Source organism: Thamnophis elegans, chromosome 12 (genome assembly GCF_009769535.1).
Source record: "Thamnophis elegans isolate rThaEle1 chromosome 12, rThaEle1.pri, whole genome shotgun sequence".
Lineage (NCBI taxonomy): Eukaryota > Metazoa > Chordata > Lepidosauria > Squamata > Colubridae > Thamnophis > Thamnophis elegans.
The window spans coordinates 59,453,926-59,475,186 of NC_045552.1; the positions used below are offsets into that span (position 1 = coordinate 59,453,926).

Below are 21,261 nucleotides of genomic sequence, written 5' to 3' on the forward strand. Positions count from 1 at the left end.
TGGACAGGTTTGCATAACACAGAAAAGTCAGCGCATAAATGCAATCAACTCACTCGAACCAGATGAAATCAGGGTCTTTCCTCCGTGGCAGCCCCGTTGTCTGGATCTGCCCCGACCATCTTCTGCAATCTGATTATTTTATTTCCCTGGTGCTTTCATAGCCTTCTTTCCATTCCAGGAGTTCAATGCGTATCAGTCCTCTTTCTTTTAACTTCTACGCTTCCCCTCTGCAATGAATGAAATGCATTCCTCCTCTGCTGCCCCGCATTAAATGGCATCCCTACAGACACGTGTTTAGCCACTTGTCAGAATCTGCCCTTAAATCCATCCTGGCACAGAATGCAGCCATCCCTGCAAAGGCTTCCGCCCGCCACGCCCATAAAAGGGCACGGCTTCTCGCTGCGTGTGACGTCACGCCCTTAGCGCGAGGGGGCGGAGCGCGAAGGCGCGGAAGGAAAGACTCGATGCTTCAGAGGTCGGGGTGGGCGGGGCCTGCCGTTTGTTCGGAGGTCCTCCGCGCGTGCGCGGCGCAGCCACGGCGCAACCGCAGTGCGGCCCTTCGGCGGAGTCGAGGGGAAGCGTCTGATGGTCGGTGGAGCTGAGGCGGGAGCCGGGTTTTTTTTCCCTCCTTCGCCGGGAGGCTTCGGGCCGGAGCCGCCATGTGGCCGTGGTGACCTAGCGGCGAGGGCGGGAGGAGGAGCGCCATGAACCTCAGGGGCCTGTTTCAAGATTTCAATCCGAGGTGAGGGGAGGCCGGAAATGGGCGGGGCCTGGCGGAAGGGGCGGGGCCGGCGATGAGTGGGGGATGGGTGGAAAAGCGACCTTGCAGTGCATCACTGGATTTGGGGCTGGGGGGGGGGAGAGATCCATCCCATTGGGGTAGGTCTGGATTATAATCCCCATAAGGCACAGCCAGTATTGGGGGGGGGGGGGAGATCCATCCCATTAGGGTAGGTCTGGATTATAATCCCCATAAGGCACAGCCAGTATTGGGAGGGAGATCCATCCCATTGGGGTAGGTCTGGATTATAATCCCCATAAGGCACAGCCAGTATTGGGGGGGGGGGAGATCCATCCCATTAGGGTAGGTCTGGATTATAATCCCCATAAGGCACAGCCAGTATTGGGAGGGAGATCCATCCCATTGGGGTAGGTCTGGATTATAATCCCCATAAAGCACAGCCAGTATTGGGGGGGGGAGATCCATCCCATTGGGGTAGGTCTGGATTATAATCCCCATAAGGCACAGCCAGTATTGGGGGGGGGAGATCCATCCCATTGGGGTAGGTCTGGATTATAATCCCCATAAGGCACAGCCAGTATTGGGGGGGGGGGAGATCCATCCCATTAGGGTAGGTCTGGATTATAATCCCCATAAAGCACAGCCAGTATTGGGGTGGAGGGGGAGATATCCATCCTGTTGGGGTAGGTCTGGATGATAGTCCCCATAAGGCACAGCCAGTATTGGGGTGGAGGGGGAGATATCCATCCTGTTGGGGTAGGTCTGGATGATAGTCCCCATAAGGCACAGCCAGTATTGGGGGGGAGATCCATCCCATTGGGGTAGGTCTGGATTATAATCCCCATAAGGCACAGCCAGTATTGGGGGGGGGGGAGATCCATCCCATTGGGGTAGGTCTGGATTATAATCCCCATAAAGCACAGCCAGTATTGGGGGGGGGAGATCCATCCCATTGGGGTAGGTCTGGATTATAATCCCCATAAGGCACAGCCAGTATTGGGGGGGGGGGAGATCCATCCCATTAGGGTAGGTCTGGATTATAATCCCCATAAGGCACAGCCAGTATTGGGAGGGAGATCCATCCCATTGGGGTAGGTCTGGATTATAATCCCCATAAGGCACAGCCAGTATTGGGGGGGGGGAGATCCATCCCATTAGGGTAGGTCTGGATTATAATCCCCATAAGGCACAGCCAGTATTGGGAGGGAGATCCATCCCATTGGGGTAGGTCTGGATTATAATCCCCATAAAGCACAGCCAGTATTGGGGGGGGGAGATCCATCCCATTGGGGTAGGTCTGGATTATAATCCCCATAAGGCACAGCCAGTATTGGGGGGGGGAGATCCATCCCATTGGGGTAGGTCTGGATTATAATCCCCATAAGGCACAGCCAGTATTGGGGGGGGGGAGATCCATCCCATTAGGGTAGGTCTGGATTATAATCCCCATAAAGCACAGCCAGTATTGGGGTGGAGGGGGAGATATCCATCCTGTTGGGGTAGGTCTGGATGATAGTCCCCATAAGGCACAGCCAGTATTGGGGTGGAGGGGGAGATATCCATCCTGTTGGGGTAGGTCTGGATGATAGTCCCCATAAGGCACAGCCAGTATTGGGGGGGAGATCCATCCCATTGGGGTAGGTCTGGATTATAATCCCCATAAGGCACAGCCAGTATTGGGGGGGGGGAGATCCATCCCATTGGGGTAGGTCTGGATTATAATCCCCATAAAGCACAGCCAGTATTGGGGGGGGGAGATCCATCCCATTGGGGTAGGTCTGGATTATAATCCCCATAAGGCACAGCCAGTATTGGGGGGGGGGAGATCCATCCCATTGGGGTAGGTCTGGATTATAATCCCCATAAGGCACAGCCAGTATTGGGGGGGGGGAGATCCATCCCATTAGGGTAGGTCTGGATTATAATCCCCATAAAGCACAGCCAGTATTGGGGTGGAGGGGGAGATATCCATCCTGTTGGGGTAGGTCTGGATGATAGTCCCCATAAGGCACAGCCAGTATTGGGGGGGGAGATCCATCCCATTGGGGTAGGTCTGGATTATAATCCCCATAAGGCACAGCCAGTATTGGGGGGGGGGGAGATCCATCCCATTGGGGTAGGTCTGGATTATAATCCCCATAAAGCACAGCCAGTATTGGGGTGGAGGGGGAGATATCCATCCCTTTGGGGTAGGTCTGGATGATAGTCCCCATAAGGCACAGCCAGTATTGGGGGGGAGATCCATCCCATTGGGGTAGGTCTGAATTATAATCCCCATAAGGCACAGCCAGTATTGGGGGGGAGATCCATCCCATTGGGGTAGGTCTGAATTATAATCCCCATAAGGCACAGCCAGTATTGGGGGGGAGATCCATCCCATTGGGGTAGGTCTGAATTATAATCCCCATAAGGCACAGCCAGTATTGGGGGGGGGGGAGATCCATCCCATTGGGGTAGGTCCTGATTATAATTCCCATAAAGCACAGCCAGTATTTGGAGCTAGGGTAGAGCGATCCATCCCTTTGGGGTAGGTCTGGATGATAGTCCCCATAAGGCACAGCCAGTATTTTTTCTTACCTATTGGGATATAGAGTATGCCGATAGCACCAAGAAAATCATTTCAAAATAACACCCTGCATTAAAAATTATTTTCAAGCGTGATTCTGGTATCCGAGTACTAACAGGAATTTTGGTGATGCTTGTAGAATACTCAATCTCAAATGTTGAGACTGCCCTTTTTTTAGAGTAAAACTGTAGTTTCAACAAGTAGTTGTAGAGCTTCACACTGAGTCCTTGGGATAGAAGAAACGGTGTAAATAAAATAATTGAAAGGAAGGAGCTTTCAGGACTGGTGGTTTCCCCCTTTTTTTAGTTTTTCACACTGAAGAGCATTTCTGCTTTATGCCTTCTGAAGAAATGGAAAAATCCTTCCTGCTTTTCTCATAAAGGGAATATTGTAAAATTTTCTTTTTCTCTTTACATCCTGCACACCTTCCCTCCTCCTTCATTTTCACCCATTAAGAGTCATTCCTGGCCTCTGCAGCTTTCTAATGAAGAAGAAGAAAAAGAACAGGCTGTTGTATTAAAGCTGCTTTTTACACAACGGCTCAATGGCGGAATACAAATTGAGCCTTCGGAGTTGGCTTGGCCCGATTAAACAGTGGGGAAAGTTTCCCAGTTGTGTCACTGCCACAGCTCTGTGGGAACCGAACAAGGCGGAGGGGGGCCCGTCAGTGCCAATTATTGCTTTTCAAGTAGGAAGATTTTCTCTTTTTTTAATTTAATTTTATTTAAACCCTAATTTTATTTTGATCCTATGACTATCACTAAGTGTTGTATCTTAAGATTTATGATGAATTTATTTTTATGATGACTATGGTCATGATTTATCACTTATAAGCTTTTATGTACAATGGAAGTTTATGCGCCAAAGACAAATTCCTTGTGTGTCAACTCACAGTTGGCCAATAAAGAACATTCTATTCCATTCATTTTCTATATTCTAGTCTAGCCTAGTCTACTCTAAATTCCCCATTCTATTCATTTTCTTATTCTATTTTATTCTAGTCCCTATTCTATTCTACTCTATTCTTATTTTTATTATACAATGGCACAAAAGGACAGAGAAGCGTCTTAGCAATGCTTGCTCCGTTTCTCATGCGCACAGAATTTCTTGAGCTATTTGAGAGAGTGACATTCTGGCTGCGGAAATCCCTTGAAGTTCAAATCTTTATTGTCAGCGCACAACATATATACAATGAGATTGGTTGAGCTCCCTCAGTGCATATCCCCCAACACAATACAATTCACAGTGAAGGGGAAAACACCCTAACCCAATAAATCATATTAACAAATACCCAGTCCTGTTGCACCAGTGTGAGCATGTTACACGTTGCACCAGCCCTGCAAGTCCATGGTACTAAGTAGTTAATGTAGGAGGGATGCAAATAATTCACCTTCCTCATCATAGATAGCATGTCTTTAATTTAAAGACTTTTAATGACTTTTAATGGAGCACATGGCTATGAAAAAGCATCTGAAATGCTGTTTTTAATTACTTTTAAAGACTCTTAATGACTTTTAAAGACTTTTAATGGATCACATGCTTGATTATTTGTCTGGGGTTAATCTCTGCTTATCTGGATTCTGGCTACTGGAGAGGATGTGTTCTAGTCTTAAGCAGACAGCAAACCCCAAACGCAGGAACACTGATCATGTTACCTAGTTGGGTCATGAAACATCTGCAAGAAAACCACCAAGCTCAGTGAACACCCAGGGCTCCACCTCTTTGCCCTACGACCATCCATTGACCCTTCCCAAGCTTCCTTCCACTCCAGCAGTGGTGTTTCTGCCGATGACACATCTGGCCCTCCTCAAAAATTACCATCCTGCTTTATTGCCCTCGAAGAACATCTCCAGGTTTACTCATCGTCCTCCAGACATGAAGCCATCCAGAAGCCTCCCATTCTCGGCTTGTATGAAAGTAAAATAAATACATATATCAGGCCTGGAAGCCACTTTTCCATTGGCCCTTCAGGCCTGCCCCATTTATTGCTGTGGGAAACTGGGAGGGGGGATTATATGGAGTACCCTCACCACCGTCCAGACCTTCCGCACAGCCCTCAAGATCTGGCTATCCCGTCAGGCCTGGGGATAAGACCCTAACCTCGCCCCACCCGAATGCTGAATGAATGTTGTGTTTTACTGGTTTATTTTTTATTCACACGGTTTTTTTCTTGTGTTTTGTCTTGCACCCCCTTCCTATTTATTGTAAGCCGCCCTGAGTCCCCTCAGGGAAAAGGGCGGCCTATAAATGTCATTAAAATGAAATGAAATGAGTATGGGAGAAATATAGTCAAAATAGCATTCCTTTCTCAAGGACGTCTTGCCCTGCACCTTGAGGGGTGTGACTGGACGGCATCTCCAGTTGGAACGGTGCCTAATTGGATCATGTGATGGACATGTGGGTGCTGGGCAGGGACATGGACTTTCTTTTGGGTGGGGAAAACCTGGAAGCTTCCGGATTCGGGGTTTCCCAGATGTGCTAATATGACGCCTGTAATAAAATGGAACTTTGAGGAACCTCGAGCCTCGGAGTCTTCGTTTTTTGGGGGTGTCACTTGGGACCCTGACAACATAATTGCAAGAGAGGCAGCGATAACCTGAAAGTCCCTTCCCTTACAGTCAGAGCAAACCATTGCAAGAATCCATCACCCAAGCGGCAAATATTTCCTATCCCTTCGCTGTCGCCCTTGCAGTCCTCTTCCTCTTGTTCTGCGCACATCTGTAAGCGGTGCCCAATCGGAGCTGTCTGCCTGGGCTCCCTCGCTCATAATCTTCCCTTCCTTTGTGTTGACTGAATAATGACAGTTTGAAGGCAGCTGCTGTGGTGTGAGTCAGCTTCCTGATGGGAGGCATTGGAAGGAAGCCCGTTGTGTTCCCTGCTAATGAGATTTTCTTCATTGTTTTGCCAAACGGAGAGGAAGGCAAAAGAGTTTTACCACCGTTTCTTGCCGTCTTTCACTGTCGACCATTGCAGCTTCCTCATGGTCACACAATCAAAATTCAGCTGCTTGGCACCTGGTTCATACTTACGACCGTTGCTGTGTCCCGGGGTCAGCTGATCCCCCTTTTGCGACCTTCCAGCGAGCAAAATCAGTGGGGGAATCCAGATCCACTTAACAACGGTGTTTCTAACTTAAGAGCTGCAGGCATTCACAGAACAACTTCTGACATAATAGATTTTAACCCCTGGGATCTTGGGTAGGACCCCACAGAGGCCATTGGCAGAGCCGAGGGCTCCATTTGGGTGTCTCATGAAATAATGGCTGCCCTTGACTTACGACCACAGCCGTTAACGTAGAAAACGAATCGGGCATGGAGGCGATAGCTGAATTCACCCGATGTTTTAAGACAGTGCTTGGATTCCCGTTGCAGGCTGAATAACCAAGTCCGTTTCCATTTAGGCCGCAGCGTCAATCTAGTCCATCTCTTTATTTATGACTGTAACCATGTGGCTTGTATCTTTACAATCTATATTGTTTTATTTGTTTCCTGGTACTATTTGATTGCTTATTAGTAACCTTGATGATCACTAAGCGTTGCGTCTTATGGTTCTTGATGAAGGTATTCTATTTTATTTTTCTTTATGTCCACTGAGAGCACATGCACCAAAGACAAATCCCTTGTGTCTCCAACCACACTTGGTTGTATAAATAAAGAATTCTATTCTATTCTATTTGCTCGGGAATTGAAGTCCAGATACCTTTAAATAGCTACAGCTGAGAAATACTTGGTCTCGCTTAAACGGGAAATGAAAATTATGATTTTAAAAGTGCGCTTGCAGCTGCCAAAGGGAATTTAAAAATCAGAAATTTCAGGGAGTCATTGGGAACTTTTCTTGTCTCCTTTTGTTCACCTCTTCTTAATGACTTACTGTTTTTGAAACACAAGCTACACACCACGATTGTGAAGGCGATAATATCCTAAATTGATCTCCTCTTCCCTTTTTTTTTTTTTTCTCTTCCTCCATAGCAAATTTCTTATTTATGCCTGTCTGCTGCTCTTCTCAATTTTGCTGTCTCTCCGGCTGGATGACAAGATCGAATGGAGCTACTGGGCTGTGTTTGCTCCGATATGGCTGTGGAAGTTAATGGTTATAGTGGGGGCCTCCGTAGGGACGGGGGTTTGGGCCCGGAACCCACAATATCGGTAAGAGGGACCCGTCCCTGCTTTGCAAATGTCTTTTTTCTTTTTTAATCGTCTTTTGAAGTTTCAGGTAGGACCCACTGTGAACAATTGTACAGTTGGTCTCAACTTACAACAGTTTGTTTAATGACCGTTTGAAGTTACGACGGCACTGGGGGGAAAAGGTGATTTATTGCCGTTTTTCACTTTGGGCCGTTGCCGCATCCTCACAGTCACGTGATCAAAATTCAAACCTTTGAGAACAGGCTCACATTTATGATGGTCACAAGTGTCCCGGGGTCACCTGATCCCCTTTTGTGACCTTCCAACAAGCAACCGGGGCGGGGGGGGGAGGTGTGTTTCCAGTTTTGCTTTACAACGGGGTTACTAACTTAACAGCTGTAGTGATTCACTTAACAACTCTGGCAAAGAAAGAGTTGGAGGTGAAATGGAGCAGAACTCAATGCATGTCTCACTTAGCGATAAAAATGTTGGCCTCTGTTGTGGTCGTAAGTCGAGGACTACCAGTTAAAGTGTGCAGATGCTGGACCCTTTTGTGATCCAGGTAGCTCCAAGTAGCTTCCGAAGTAGTTGGTTCATTTTTGACTCGCTATAACTGCAGCTGCCGATCCAGGTGAGATGCCTTGGATTTGATTATGTTTTTTTAACTAAATCAATGGATTAGATTCACACTAGGCGCCACAGCCTAAACGGAAACAGGGTTGCATGTTTGGTTATTCATCATGTGATGGGAATCCAAGCGCCATCTTTGAAACCTTGTGTGAACCTGGGTGTGACTCCACCCACAGTTCATTTTCTGGGCTGGGCATTTCTCCGTAGACCTAAGAGTTGTGTTGTTTGAGAAGCCCAGTTTTTTCTTTTTATGCCTGCTTAGCAACTTCACTTTGCAAATGGGTCATTTTCCAGGGATGAAGCTCAGTCCAACGTCAGGAAACGTTTGGGTTAACCTTGTAGTAGGGGTGAACTAACAGAACTGATTTCCCTTTACTCTTTAGAGCAGAAGGGGAAACGTGTGTGGAATTCAAAGCCATGTTAATTGCCGTTGGCATCCACCTCCTCCTGCTGATGTTTGAAGTTCTGGTTTGTGACGGAATCGAGCGAGGGACCCGTTTCTGGCTGTTGGTTTTCATGCCCCTCTTCTTCGTGTCTCCGGTATCGGTGGCTGCTTGCGTGTGGGGCTTCCGGCACGACCGATCTCTGGAGGTGAGGACAGTCCATATTAGAAAAATAGAGCAGTGGGTCATCATTCAAAGCTAGTCCCACATTTTAGTGACGTTTTGTAAGGGTTTTGTTCTAATGATTTTGTGTGCCTTTGGGACAGTGTGACACCTGTAGGAGTATCGGGCTGTAGGTGGGGTGAAATGTAATCTGGATTCCCAGGAAGGAGAGGCTTTTTCCCAGAGGGTAGAGAGACAGTGGAAAATTTGGCCAGCGGGAAGGAGTGTTAAAACTGTCAGAGTTTGTTGCAAAAATCAAATCCAGAAAGCACACGCAGATAACTGATTCAGCTGGATTGATTTAAATAAGAAATGTCTTCATATACCTAATAACACATGAGCAAATGTACAATACCAAGAGTGATTCTTCAGTTTCAGATCAGAGCAGCAGACTAGTTTAGTTTTCAGCACAGACTGCTTTCAGTTTCAATTCTCAGCACAGCATTCAGAGCTGCAGGGCTAAACCACACCCAGGCTCAAATCTGTTTCATCTCCCATTGGCTATTCTGTTGCTATGCCTATTCATTGGCTGACCTTATTACCATGTCTCTGCCAGTCATGAATTCTCTGACCAAAAACAGCTCATCCCGTAGTATATCAGTAGTTATGCAAATAGTTGCTTTAGCCTGGCAAGAGCAATAAAGGAAACTACTCTTAAGGAATCCCACGTGTCCCAACAGAAAGTTTTATAATTCAGAATATTTATTGTGTGTGTCAGAGAGAGAGAGATAGAGGGAGGGAGAGAGATGTTCCCCTCATTCAAGGAAGAGCAGAATTCTACTTGCCTGAAGTAAGAGACGAGTATCTTCTTTGCAAATGTATTTCATGAGTCTTCTTTTTTTTTTTGAAGATTCATACAGGAGTCATGGTGAACAATTGTACTGGTAGTCCTCAACTTACAACAGTTCGGCAAGAGAAGTCATAAAACAGGGCAAAACTCCCTTGATAAATTTCTCACTCAGCGACAAATTTTGGGCTCAGTTGCAGCCGTAAGTCGAGGACTACCTGTATTCAGGTGACAGGTACTTTGTAACTTGTGGCTTTGCTACCTCAAGCAAGATACTCGTTGCTGGTTGCAGCAAAATCCATTCTGACTCTAATCCGCTTGCTTTGGTTCTCTCCTAGCTGGAGATCCTGTGCTCCGTCAACATACTCCAGTTCATATTCATTGCCCTCCGACTGGACGAAATCATCAAGTGGCCGTGGCTTGTACGTAAAGCTGTAAAGATCCTCCTCTGTTCAGAATGTCAGGGTTGTTGGGCCAGTAGCGGCTGGCAGGCCGAAATGAGCCGTCAATAGATTTTGACAATGGGGCCTACTTGCAGAGGGATCTGGTGGAGGAGTGGGGGGAACGGAATGACTTTAAATTGTCACCGTCACGCAGACAAGTGAAGCAAGGGGAGACCTCATGAGTACTTGAATGATATTCCTCTAGGAAGCTCCAGCCTGTAGCTGGGACTGGAGACGCCATGGTAGGAAGCATTTGGTGGAATTGGGTAAAACAATAATAATCCTTGCCTGATGCCCAAAATGAATGTTTCAATAGAAAATTAATTTTTGTAGGTCAAGGTTGAACTGTTGTGGGTTTTGGTGCTCTCTGAACTTGGTTGTTAGTGCTCTGACCGAGGCTTCCCAAGAGCCCGAAGCCAATTCCTTGTCCCGACAAAAAACCCTTTTATTAATTGACTGTGAATTCTGCCCATTCACCTCCAGCAAAGTCTTTCAAGGGAGGATTTACGATCACAGACCTTCTCTGGCTTGGAGAGCTGCCAGGCCCATATCTGCAGAATTTGGCCAGGAGTCTCGGAGAGTCAGGAACCAATTAAGCGAACTAATGGTCTCCTGCAAACTCCCCTTTCGCTCCTCTCTTATTTCCTCTGGGAGGGGCCATTCATCGTCCACCTGTGGCCTTACTCCCAAGTCGACCCCTGTTCCTTAGCTGTTCCCTTCATCTGGCAACTCTGCACATGCGCACACTGGGAACAGGCTCCAGGCTTCTTCTGCCCCACTGATGTCTGACTCTGAAGGCAGCTGATAACTGTTGGGTGGCCCTGGCCCCCTCTCTGCCTCCGACACAGAGCCCTCCTCAGAGCCTTCCCCGGACTCCAGGACTGGCCCAGGTTCCCCCCCAACCTCCTCACTGTTTGCATTCCTCAGCCAGCTCTGCTGGCTGCTGGCGGGACACAACAGTTAGATGTTTCATGACCCAACTAGGTAGCGTCATCAGTGCTAGAAGGAAGCAGGATTTGCAGAGTGGAGGAGAACAATGGCCGTGGGGTCCTTGGTGCTCTCTCTGAGCTCGGTTGTTACCTTGCAGGCGTTTCGTGACCCAACTATGTAACGTCATCAGTGCTCGAAGGAACCCCGCATAAATATTTCAAAACATATTTCATGCTCATGGTTAGAGCCTCGCTTTTCAAACATCCAATGCGTAGAATGGAAATGAGTGGTCCTTTTGAGTGACAGGTGACTCTCTCTCCCTCCCCTCCCCCCCGTTTTAATTCCTAGGTTGTTTGTGTCCCTCTGTGGATCCTGATGTCCTTCCTCTGCCTGGTGGTGCTGTATTATATCGTCTGGTCAGTCTTGTTCTTGCGCTCGATGGACGTGATCGCCGAACAGAGAAGAACCCACATTACGATGGCCGTCAGTTGGATGACCATCGTGGTTCCGTTGCTCACCTTTGAAGTAGGTTGAACCATATATATGTAGAAGCCATTGAGATAGAAAAACGCCCACACAGCATGAACAGGCGGGACGATACCTCCCGCCTGCCAGCCATTTGGATGATACCTCCCGCCTGCTAGCCTTATTGATAAACGAGTCCCTAACATGATGAATGGCACCAGGCCCACACTCACAAGAGCCACACAGGATGTCACCACCAAACATTCACAAAGAAAGCAGACAAAAACCCACACTGATGAGGAGGCACGACCAAGGACCAGAAGCCAGACTGCAAATGCACCATTAGCCTCTTCAAACCCCTCCTATCCTTACATGAAACACAAACCCCCACCCAATCAGGACACAGCCAAGCCCCCACCCAATCAGCTGAAACCCCCACTGGCAGTTAAAAGGAAGAAACAGCCGAGATCTCACATTGCTCCTGGAAGCACCAAGCCTGAAGATGACGAATGAGACTTCGTCGAAACGTCGCCAAGACATCTCCAATTTTACACGGGAGAAAACCCGAATAACCAAGGACCTACATATACATGTACATACATACATACGAGATAGATAGATAGATAGATAGATAGATAGATAGATAGATAGATAGATAGATAGATAGATAGATTAATCTTGTGTGTATTGTTCCTTTTCTCAAAAAACTGCCCCATTAGATCTACGGCTGCAGGGATTTAAATGCTGCCTGGGCTCCTGTTCCCTCCAGATCACTGAAGCCGCCCGTTTTTCTCTCTCTCTCTCAGATCCTGCTGGTGCACAGGCTGGATGGGCACAACTCCTTCTCCTACATCCCCGTCTTCGTCCCGCTGTGGCTTTCGCTGATCACTTTGATGGCAACAACCTTTGGCCAGAAAGGGGGCAATCATTGTAAGTAGGCGAGAGCAGAACTCGGCCTCCTTCTGCCAACGGAGACCCAAGGGCAGAGAGAGGGGAAGAACAGAGGGGAATATTTGTAGCTCAGGGTTGAACTGCGGGGTCCTGAGCTTGGTGATTCTCTCGTAGATGTTTCGTGACCCACCTAGGTAGCATCATCAGTGCTGGAAGGGGAGTGGGGTTTGCAGACAGGAGGAAGACAATTGTGGGGTCCTTGATGCTCTCTGAGTTGAGTGGCTGATGCTGCATTGCCCATCTAGTCTAAGTAACATCATCCGTGCTAGTAAGGGGAGGGGTGGGGTTGCTCTCAGTTTACATTCTAGTGCAGTGTTTCTCAACCTTGGCAACTTGAAGATGTCCGGACTTCAACTCCCAGAATTCCCCAGCCAGCATTCGCTGGCTGGGGAATTCTGGGAGTTGAAGTCCGGACATCTTCAAGTTGCCAAGGTTGAGAAACACTGTTGTAGTGCCTTGCCGGGAAACAGCCCAACCAAAGACCCCCCCTAAGGCTTTTGTTCTATTAATTGACTGTCCAATCCCACCAGCACTGACAGGGAAAGCCTATAGAATATAAACTTGGGAGCAAAAACCCACCCCTCACTAGCACCGCTCACGAAATGTCTGTAAGGAAACCAGCTCCGAGAGCACGAAGGGTCCTTCCGGAGAGGGAGAAAGAGGGGCCAGGGCTTCCCAAGGTGGACAGGCGAGTGACTTTGCCCCCCGCTTCCCCCCCCCCCCTGCGCAGGGTGGTTCGGGATCCGCAAAGACTTCTGCCAGTTCCTGCTGGAGATCTTCCCCTTCCTGAGGGAGTACGGCAACATTTCTTACGACCTGCATCACGAAGACAACGAGGAAGCGGAAGAAACGCCCCTCCCGGAGGCCCCCAAAATCGCTCCGATGTTCCGGAAGAAAGCCGGGGTGGTCATTACCCAGAGCCCCGGGAAGTACATCATCCCGCCGCCCAAGCTGAATATCGACACGCCAGATTAAAAGCGGAACTTTTGTTTTGCCGAGGACGGATGTCTCCCCCGTGATTTCACCACTGGCTTCTCCTCAGCCGACACTATAATGATTTATTATTTTAATTCCATGCCTTTGTTTTTAGTTTGTTGACGGCTAGGGATCGGGGACCACTGTGGATTTGCATTCATAAGACGTTCCCTTAACATGTGTCCATCCCGGGGTGTCAAAATATCACCCGAGTGAAAGCAGGAAGAGTTCAGTAACTCTGGCCAGGTGCAGCAGTGGGAACGGCTGAGTCTCTGGTCACAGAACGGCAGCCTTAGATTCAAAGTCATCGTTTGCCACTACTAATATTCTTTCACAGTCCCCTAACACACAAACACACACACACACACACACGAGTTCTTCCTGTCCACTGTTCCCCCTGGACAAAGGCCCCCGGAGGGCTTTGCGCTCACTTTCTCCCGCAGTGGTGGATGGGTGTTTATTTTGGAGAAGCCAAAAAAGGAGGTTCCTGAACGTAGGAACCTTCCTCCTTGGCGGAAGTCACGTTTTCCTGTACATAGTATTTATATGAACTTTTGGCAATGTAATATATTGGGAGGGGTGGAAACAGGAGTCTGTACATTATAAATATGGATGTAAAAAGTATTTTTTAAAAGGCTGTACGAAAGGCGTAATCTCCGGTGCGCGAAACACCCCCGTTCCGTGTTCCTCTTGGCTTCTATTTCTCGGTTTGAAGGACCTTCGGCAAAAGTGGTTCACGCATTTCGAATCCCTCCCCCCCCCCCCCGGCATCGAACCACGAACCTTAACTACTATTCCGATGTGAGTCTTTGCGCACGACTGTTGGCACTTCTCGTTCTGGATTAAATTGGCTTGGAAAGAGGTATGTAAATTTCTCTGTGAATAGCCTCAGTCTTTGTAACCATCTGCGGTGGAGAGGGAAGAGACTGCCAGACCCTCAAAAAAAAATAATAATAATAATACTCCCACTTTTGTTAACGCTACACATTTGGGCAAAGGCTGGTTTCTCACAGCCTCCCTTTTGGCCTGTTCAATAAAGCGTCCCCAAATTTTTTTGAGTGCTAATGTTTTTGTGTGTCAAGCTTACCCACCTGCAGGATTTTTTGCAAGCCTGTTTTCTTGCAGGAGGTGAAAAATGTCAGCCTAACCACCTCAAATACCCTGGGTAGAAGTTGTCAGGCAAGATCTATTGAAGGAGGACTTCACTGGTGTGAGAGTTTGGTAGAACGTTTCCTCAAGATCAGAAACAAGAACATAACATGGGGAGAACGAGAAAGGACCTTTAAGAGATTAACAGAGTTGGACGGGACCTTGTAGGTCATCTAGTCCAACCCCCACCCAAGCAGGAGAGCCTCCACCATTTCTAACCGATGGTAGTCCAGTCTTTTCTTGAAAGCCTCCAGGGATGAAGCTCCCACAACTTGTGAAGGCAGCTTCTGTTCCATTGGTTGATTGTTCTCCCTGTCAGAAAATGTTCTCCTTATTTCCAGGTTGAAGCTCTCCTTGCTCAGTTTCCATCCGTTATTCCTTGCTTGGCCTTCGGGTGCTTTTGGAAAAGCTGCTAGGAAAATGTGTCCCATCACAGCACAGGAGAATACAGAAGAGGACCCAAAGAGAAGCCGTGATGAGAATTGGGGAGCCCTGCTCATCCACCCAGTCCATGCGAGAAGACTACAAGTTCCCTAAAGGGAGAAAAAAGACCCTTATTTGATGCAGCCCTGAGTTCCTAGATCGTGGAAGTCGAACCTTTAGCGACTTAAGACTTGTGGGCTTCAATGCCCAGAGTTCCCCAGCCAGCTATGCTTAAAAGTTGCATTCTGTGAGTTGAAATCCACGAGTCTTAAAAGTTGGACACACACACACCCCCCCTGTACTGGGTGGGAAACCCCTTTAGCATTGAAAAGTATCTTTAGATCCTCCCAAATCTTATTTCTTTATAAACTTGCACCTTAGCAAACGCCAAGTAAAGTCGGCTTGGTGGCGAGGTGCAGAATTCTCTTCTGGATTTCCTTTTCAGGGTGCAGAGTGCGTAGAGGAATCCCCAGTGAGGGATCTTGCTGTGTCTCCACTCTTGCACAACTTATACGGTGCTGGTTGAGGTTGGCGGCTTACTTTGAAATAAAGTCTTTACTCCATCTCCCCTCTCTTCTTCTCAGCCCCCCAAGTCCTCTCTTCTCCTCCAGCGCAGCTGCAAATAAAACCTTTCCTGTCATTATGATCTCGTTTGCTAGGAAACCAGCGTTCATTGTGTGATGTCACACTCGGTCTCCAGATAAAAGCATTGTGATGTTCTAGAACTCTTTCCTGAAGCTCCTGCTGCCTAGCCTCTCTCTTTGGGGTTTTGTTTTTTAATAGACCTGCCGGCACTCTTCCCCGGCATGGTTCGTCAAACAGCATAACAATGGCGACCGCGGAAAGCTACCTGGGTGACCACAGGGAACTGGACACGGCTCTTCCCACTGTGCAGACTCAGCCCGTTTCAGACGAAGATGAGGCGAGGCCTCCGGCGATTCCCCTCCCCTCCGCCCCCATGCACAACAAAACCGCCGGCGGCGACTTTGCCCTGCGGTCGATGATCGAAGAGAACGCCTTCCAAGCGTTGAGCGACGGGCCCTGGGCGAAGCGGCCCCGCCTGTCGCTCTGCGAGGAAGCCGGCCTGGAAGACAACGATTTCCTCTCGCTGACTTTCCCCAAGAAGCTCTGGAAGATCGTGGAGAGCGAGCAGTTCAAGTCTCTCTGGTGGGACGACGAGGGCAGCTGCGTGGTGATCGACGAGGAGCTGTTCAAGAAGGAGGTGCTGGAGCGCAAAGGGCCCATGCGCATCTTCGAGACGGACTGCATGAAAAGCTTCATCCGCCAGCTGAACCTCTACGGCTTTAGCAAGATGAGGCAGAACTTCCAGCGGTCGGCCTCCCTGGTCGAGTTTTTAGCGGAGGAAAAGGCCGCTTACGCGTTCAGCAAGGTAAGGCCCTCCGCCAAACCAGTTAACGGTGGTTCTACCTTGCTGTATCCACCACGCCGGGCTTACACCGTCGTTTGCCAAACCAGTAACGGTGGCTCCACCTCTTGCATCCACCATAATGGGCTCATGCTATCTTTCGCCACACTAGTAATGGAGGTTGCACCCCTTGTATCCACCACAATGGGCTCACGTCTTTTGCCAAACCAGCAACAGTGGCTGCACCTTCTGTATCCACCGCGCTGGGTTCATGCTGTCATTTGCCAAACCAATAATGGTGGTTCCACCCTCTTGTGCCCACACTGTGCTCGCGTCATCTTTTGCCAAACCAATAATGATGATTCCACTTCTTATGTCCACCACGAGGGGCTCATTTGCCAAACCAGTAATGCCACTTTCTATATCCACCACTCCGGGCTCACACCGTCTTCTGCCAGACAAATAACGGTACCACTTCTTGTAGCCACCACTCTGGGTTCACATCATCTTTTGCCGAACCAGTAATGGTTCCACTCCTCGTAGCCACCAATCTGGGTTCAAGGCGTCTTTTGCCAAACCAGTAACGGTGGTTTCACGTTCAGTATCCACCACATTGGGCGCACGGCATCATTTGCCAAACCAGTTATGGTGGTTCCACCCTCTTGGGTCCACCACACTGGGCCCGCACCATCCCTTTCCTTCTCCCACGGGTACAGAATGCCAACGATTCCTGGCAAAAAGAATTGTCGTCATTGCAAGTGGCATGGCTCAAAAACATCCAGTATATGCATGAAATTAATGGACAAGGGAACAAAATGTTTCCTGTTCCTCCCTTAAGAGCCCGTAAAGGGAAGATTTGTTTCAACGAAGATGGGCAAGGTGCGAGCGGGATGCTTGTTTGTTATGACCTACTAGATGTCTTGATTGTGGTTTAATTCACACAAGGTGGGTGAATAGATTGTGTGAACTCAAGACATTTACAGCTTATTTCTAAAGGTAAAGCGTCCTATGACTTCACGGGCTGCATTACTCCAGTCTTGTCCCATGCAAGTAGAAAAATAGGAACCCACTTTGGTGGGAAGGGAACAGCGCTCCGTGCACCTTCGGCATTGAGTCATGCCAGCCACATGCCCACGGAGACGTCTTCGGACAGCGCTGGCTCTTTGGCTTTGAAACAGAGATGAGCACAGCCCCCTAGAGTCAGTAACGATTAGCACACATGTGCGAGGGGAACTTTTACCTTTACCCTCGTTATCTATTCCTCCCCCTTCCCATATCTTGTCCGGCCACCACTGTGGCATCCCCGAAGACGCCAAGAGAAGATGGCTCCAGGGATGACCGGACCTTTTAGTTCTCTCATCTTTCGATTCCTCCTCAGAAGGTTAACTAACTCCCGTTTTTCCCCCCTGTCTCTAGCTCCAGTTCTACCATAACCCCAATTTTAAGAGAGGATGCCCCCACCTTCTCGCGAGGTGCAAGCGAAGAGTTGGAATCAAAAACATGCCGCCCGTTGCTTTCTCGCTAGAGGAAGATTTCGGCGAAATCTGTCTGAAGAGCAGGTCCGGAAGCCCAGAAGGTCCACCTTCTCTGGGGTCTTCTTCCCGGGAAAACAGCTTCCTGACCACTTCTCCCAAAGATAAGATGCACAAACTTGGTCTTCGGAAGCCACCTGTGACCAAAGGCCTTGCTGGAACGGTAGGCCGTCTGAGAAGCGGGTTCGCGCCTTCTCCGACCCCTTTGAGGTCTTCAGATCAGGGTCCACCCGAGGACACTGAGAACAAGATCAACCAGCTGGCGCCTTTCCACTTGCCCCAGCACCCCAACCATGCTCGAGTCAACACCCATGAGATCGATTCCACCACCACCACGTCAGCTACCTCATTGTATCACGTCATACCTCCCGTCCCCAACAGCCCCTTTGCGCCAATGATTGGGCTGCCCGCCTTCCCAACCATGTATCCAGACTTATCCGCCATGCAAGCTCACTGGGCCAGCATCCTTCCCTTCTGCAACCCGTGGTTCTCCATGCCGATGATAGCGGCCGCTTCGGCTATTTCTATGTCCAGGTCTTCCCATCACCACCGAACTCCTTCATACCACCATTGTCCTAACTGCAACTGTACGTCCAACCCTCCGTCCGCTTCCAAAGGAGCCGGACCCAAAACAGCAGACTATGCCGGGTACCATCGATAAAAAGGACTGGGGAAATTCTGGAGACGTTTTGCATCTACTTAAAATAAGGGAATCTATCCACGGCATTGGCTGAAGAATAAACTTTTGTTCTTCCTGTCTGGTTTACCTAGGTGAACTTCTTTGTATTTCTTTCATCACGGATAACACAGGAAGGATGTTTTCCCCCTCAAAAGTTTCCTTGTTTAAATGTATAGATCAGGGGTCGGCAACCTTAAACACTCAGAGCCACAAAGGTCCTAACCGGAAACCCCCCCCCATTCAATTCTGGAGCCAACCGGAAGAGTCCGGTTCCCGCACCATAGAGTCTCCTCCTAGCACTGCGTCCATTTTCCCCTACCTGTCCTAACCGAAAGCCCTATCAATTGTGGAGCTGACCAGGGACAGGGAGCCACAACAGAGGGATGAAAGAGCCACATGCGGCTCCAGAGCCATGGGTTGCCGACCCCTGGTATAGATTGAGGAGAAATGCCTAGGGAAGGAATTGCATTGATTTGAATTAATAAGTTTCCTACTTCTGTTGCCACGGCTTTTAAAAAAAAAAGCTGCAGCCTATACAAAAATCTTTTTTTGGGTGGAAACTAATCAAGGAGAGAAGCAACTTAGAACTAAGGAGAAATTTCCAGACAGTTAGACCATTTGTCTGGTGTAGGGGGTTGGACTCGAAGACCTCCCAGGTCCCCTCCAACTCTGTTATTCTATTTGTATTCTATTCATTTTAAAGTTCTTGGTCTGTCATCATTTTCAAGTTAGCCACTGGTGGTTAGGAACATCTGGTGCAAAATAGTTCTCAGACACCCAAGGGTGTTAAAAACCTGTATACGAGATCATTATGAATTTGACCAGCTATAAAATGTAGAGAATTGGCATTGGCATCAGAACTTGGGAAGGCAAAAAGTGTGAAGGATGCTTGCAAAGGAACAATATGTGACATGGTGTTATGGTGGGGGAATCACAATTACGTGTGTTGACCTTTGTTGGGGGACGTTGCCCTCCCAATTCTCAAGGTAAGTATTCTAGAGAATAAAATAGTGTTTCTCAACCTTGGGTATTGGAAGACATGTGGACTTCAACTCCCAGAATTCCTTGTGGCTGGGGAATTCAGGGTGATGATGATTGGGGAATTCTGGATGTTGAAGTCCACAAGTACCCAAGGTTGAGGAACACTAAAAATTGACCACTTCCTAAGTTCTTACTACGAATCTTTTCAATCTACTGAGATCCGGGCTTTACGTCACGAAGAAACAATCACCACAACAGATTTCGACCTTAAGGTTATTAATATGCACCTATTATTATAATGGTGTCATTCGATGCTTAAGGGACAGTGATTTGTTAAATGAAACATTGGCTGAATTATGAGATATTTTTTTACTGTGTGTCTAGATCTTGTTCACATTTTTTAAAAGGTGGGGAAAGAGTTGATTGAATCTGAAGTACAAGACAGTTGGACTATAGGCAGTCAGAGCACCAACAGTGAATTCCTCAAAACATTTTTAATTTGCTATTGTGACCCCCCTGTACAGTATTTATAAATCCTCAGCTCGGATCTCGGCTTAATCAAGTTTGAAGATCTGGTGAAGTCAAACAGGACAAGTTACTTCTTGGTTGAAGTAGCGACTGATTTTAATAATGCTCATCTTGTTTCTTCTGTTCAGTTTAACTAGAGTTTTTCCCCTTTTTTAATTCAGCAAATTAATATTTTGAGGAGCCAGAAGCATATTCTAAATGTATTTAAATTGGCTAAAACATCTAAAAGATTCTGAGTTCAGTTTGCTTTCCCTGAAACGCATCTTTCGATATTCATGGATGTTACAAAATGAAGCTATCTTTCTTTAATAAAAGTGGTAGACAAAAATTGATATCAAGAATTGCAGGCTGTGAGCAAAAAGTATAATCCTAGCGAATGTTTAGTTTGGATGAGGAGTCACCTCTGACACATTATTTATAAACTATGGGGCCATTCTCTAATTAACATTTGTCGCCTTAAAGAAACATGACTTCACCTTTTACTTTCATAATTTTTCAGCTATGTATTAGCAAAGCAGGAATTCATTTTATCAACAGTAAAAGTATTTGCTTTTACTTGACATGGTGCTAATAATATTAAATTTGGCAAATCCTGTAGCAATATTGTGCTGTTGATTTGAAACCTAAAATGTGGAATAATAAAATGCTTCAAAGCAGTTGACTCAACCATTGTTATGGGAATGTAGGTTACTGGATAATGTATGCACGGAGGAAGAGAAAATATGTTTTGAAATAAAAAAATACCGGTAAATAAATCGGTGCTTTTAGTTTAATGAACCAGCTTTATGCCATCTACAGCTTTATTTTTTCAGAATTCCCTGGATACCGCATTTATTCCACGTCCAGTGATAAGGAATCACAGCCTAAATGCGCCATTAAATTTATCGGGATCTAAATTGAGAACCATTGTTCTGCTAAAATCCTTCACGAGTCCTAAGGAAGGGGGGGGGAAGTCAAATTATCATATTTACATTTGAACTGCTTAACTTGCTGAAACTTCATTTCTAGCTCACCAATTTGAAAGCTGCAGAGCACTGTAATTTAAGGCACTGGGGGGATATTTTAAAAGTGTGGATGCAGACTAATTTGTTCAGACTTGAAGAATTCCCTCTGCGCTGCCAAATTCTCCCATTGCTTTCAAGTGTTTACATAGACACTATAGAAGTGCAGATTAAAAATAGGACATGAAACCGCGCAGAGAGAGAGGGGGGGACGGAGGGAGAAAGAAAGAGAGTTTAAACACCTAGCATTTTGAAGAATAGAGTTCTATTAGATTAAAAAATAGTATACAAACAGCATTAATTCCATAAGTTTTGACGTTTCAAAAACATTGTCAAAGCACAACAAGGAATGTCTTTTCTGTGCCAACTCAGAAAGCTCAAACT

At 47.4% G+C, this 21,261-nt stretch overlaps 2 protein-coding genes across 3 annotated transcripts; both read left to right on the forward strand.

Annotated features, from left to right (window-relative positions):
* The first annotated feature begins 509 nt into the window (after nucleotides 1-509).
* On the forward strand, nucleotides 510-14,271 carry LOC116515778 (transmembrane protein 185A-like). 2 transcript variants are annotated; one of them, XM_032227996.1, is made up of 7 exons: nucleotides 512-742; nucleotides 7,277-7,453; nucleotides 8,446-8,653; nucleotides 9,793-9,876; nucleotides 11,176-11,352; nucleotides 12,099-12,222; nucleotides 12,974-14,271. In XM_032227996.1, exons 1-7 carry the CDS (start codon nucleotides 705-707, stop codon nucleotides 13,216-13,218), a joined length of 1,053 nt encoding a protein of 350 aa, XP_032083887.1. In that variant the 5' UTR covers nucleotides 512-704; the 3' UTR covers nucleotides 13,219-14,271. The 2 variants fall into 2 exon arrangements, with proteins under 2 accessions (XP_032083888.1, XP_032083887.1); XM_032227997.1 differs by lacking the exon at nucleotides 7,277-7,453 and having other exon boundaries at nucleotides 510-742.
* A 421-nt stretch (nucleotides 14,272-14,692) lies between these two features.
* Nucleotides 14,693-18,445, forward strand: LOC116515779 (heat shock transcription factor, Y-linked-like). Its single transcript, XM_032227998.1, has 2 exons — nucleotides 14,693-16,180; nucleotides 17,573-18,445. Exons 1-2 carry the CDS (start codon nucleotides 15,620-15,622, stop codon nucleotides 18,347-18,349), a joined length of 1,338 nt encoding a protein of 445 aa, XP_032083889.1. The 5' UTR covers nucleotides 14,693-15,619; the 3' UTR covers nucleotides 18,350-18,445.
* Nucleotides 18,446-21,261: the final 2,816 nt, after the last annotated feature.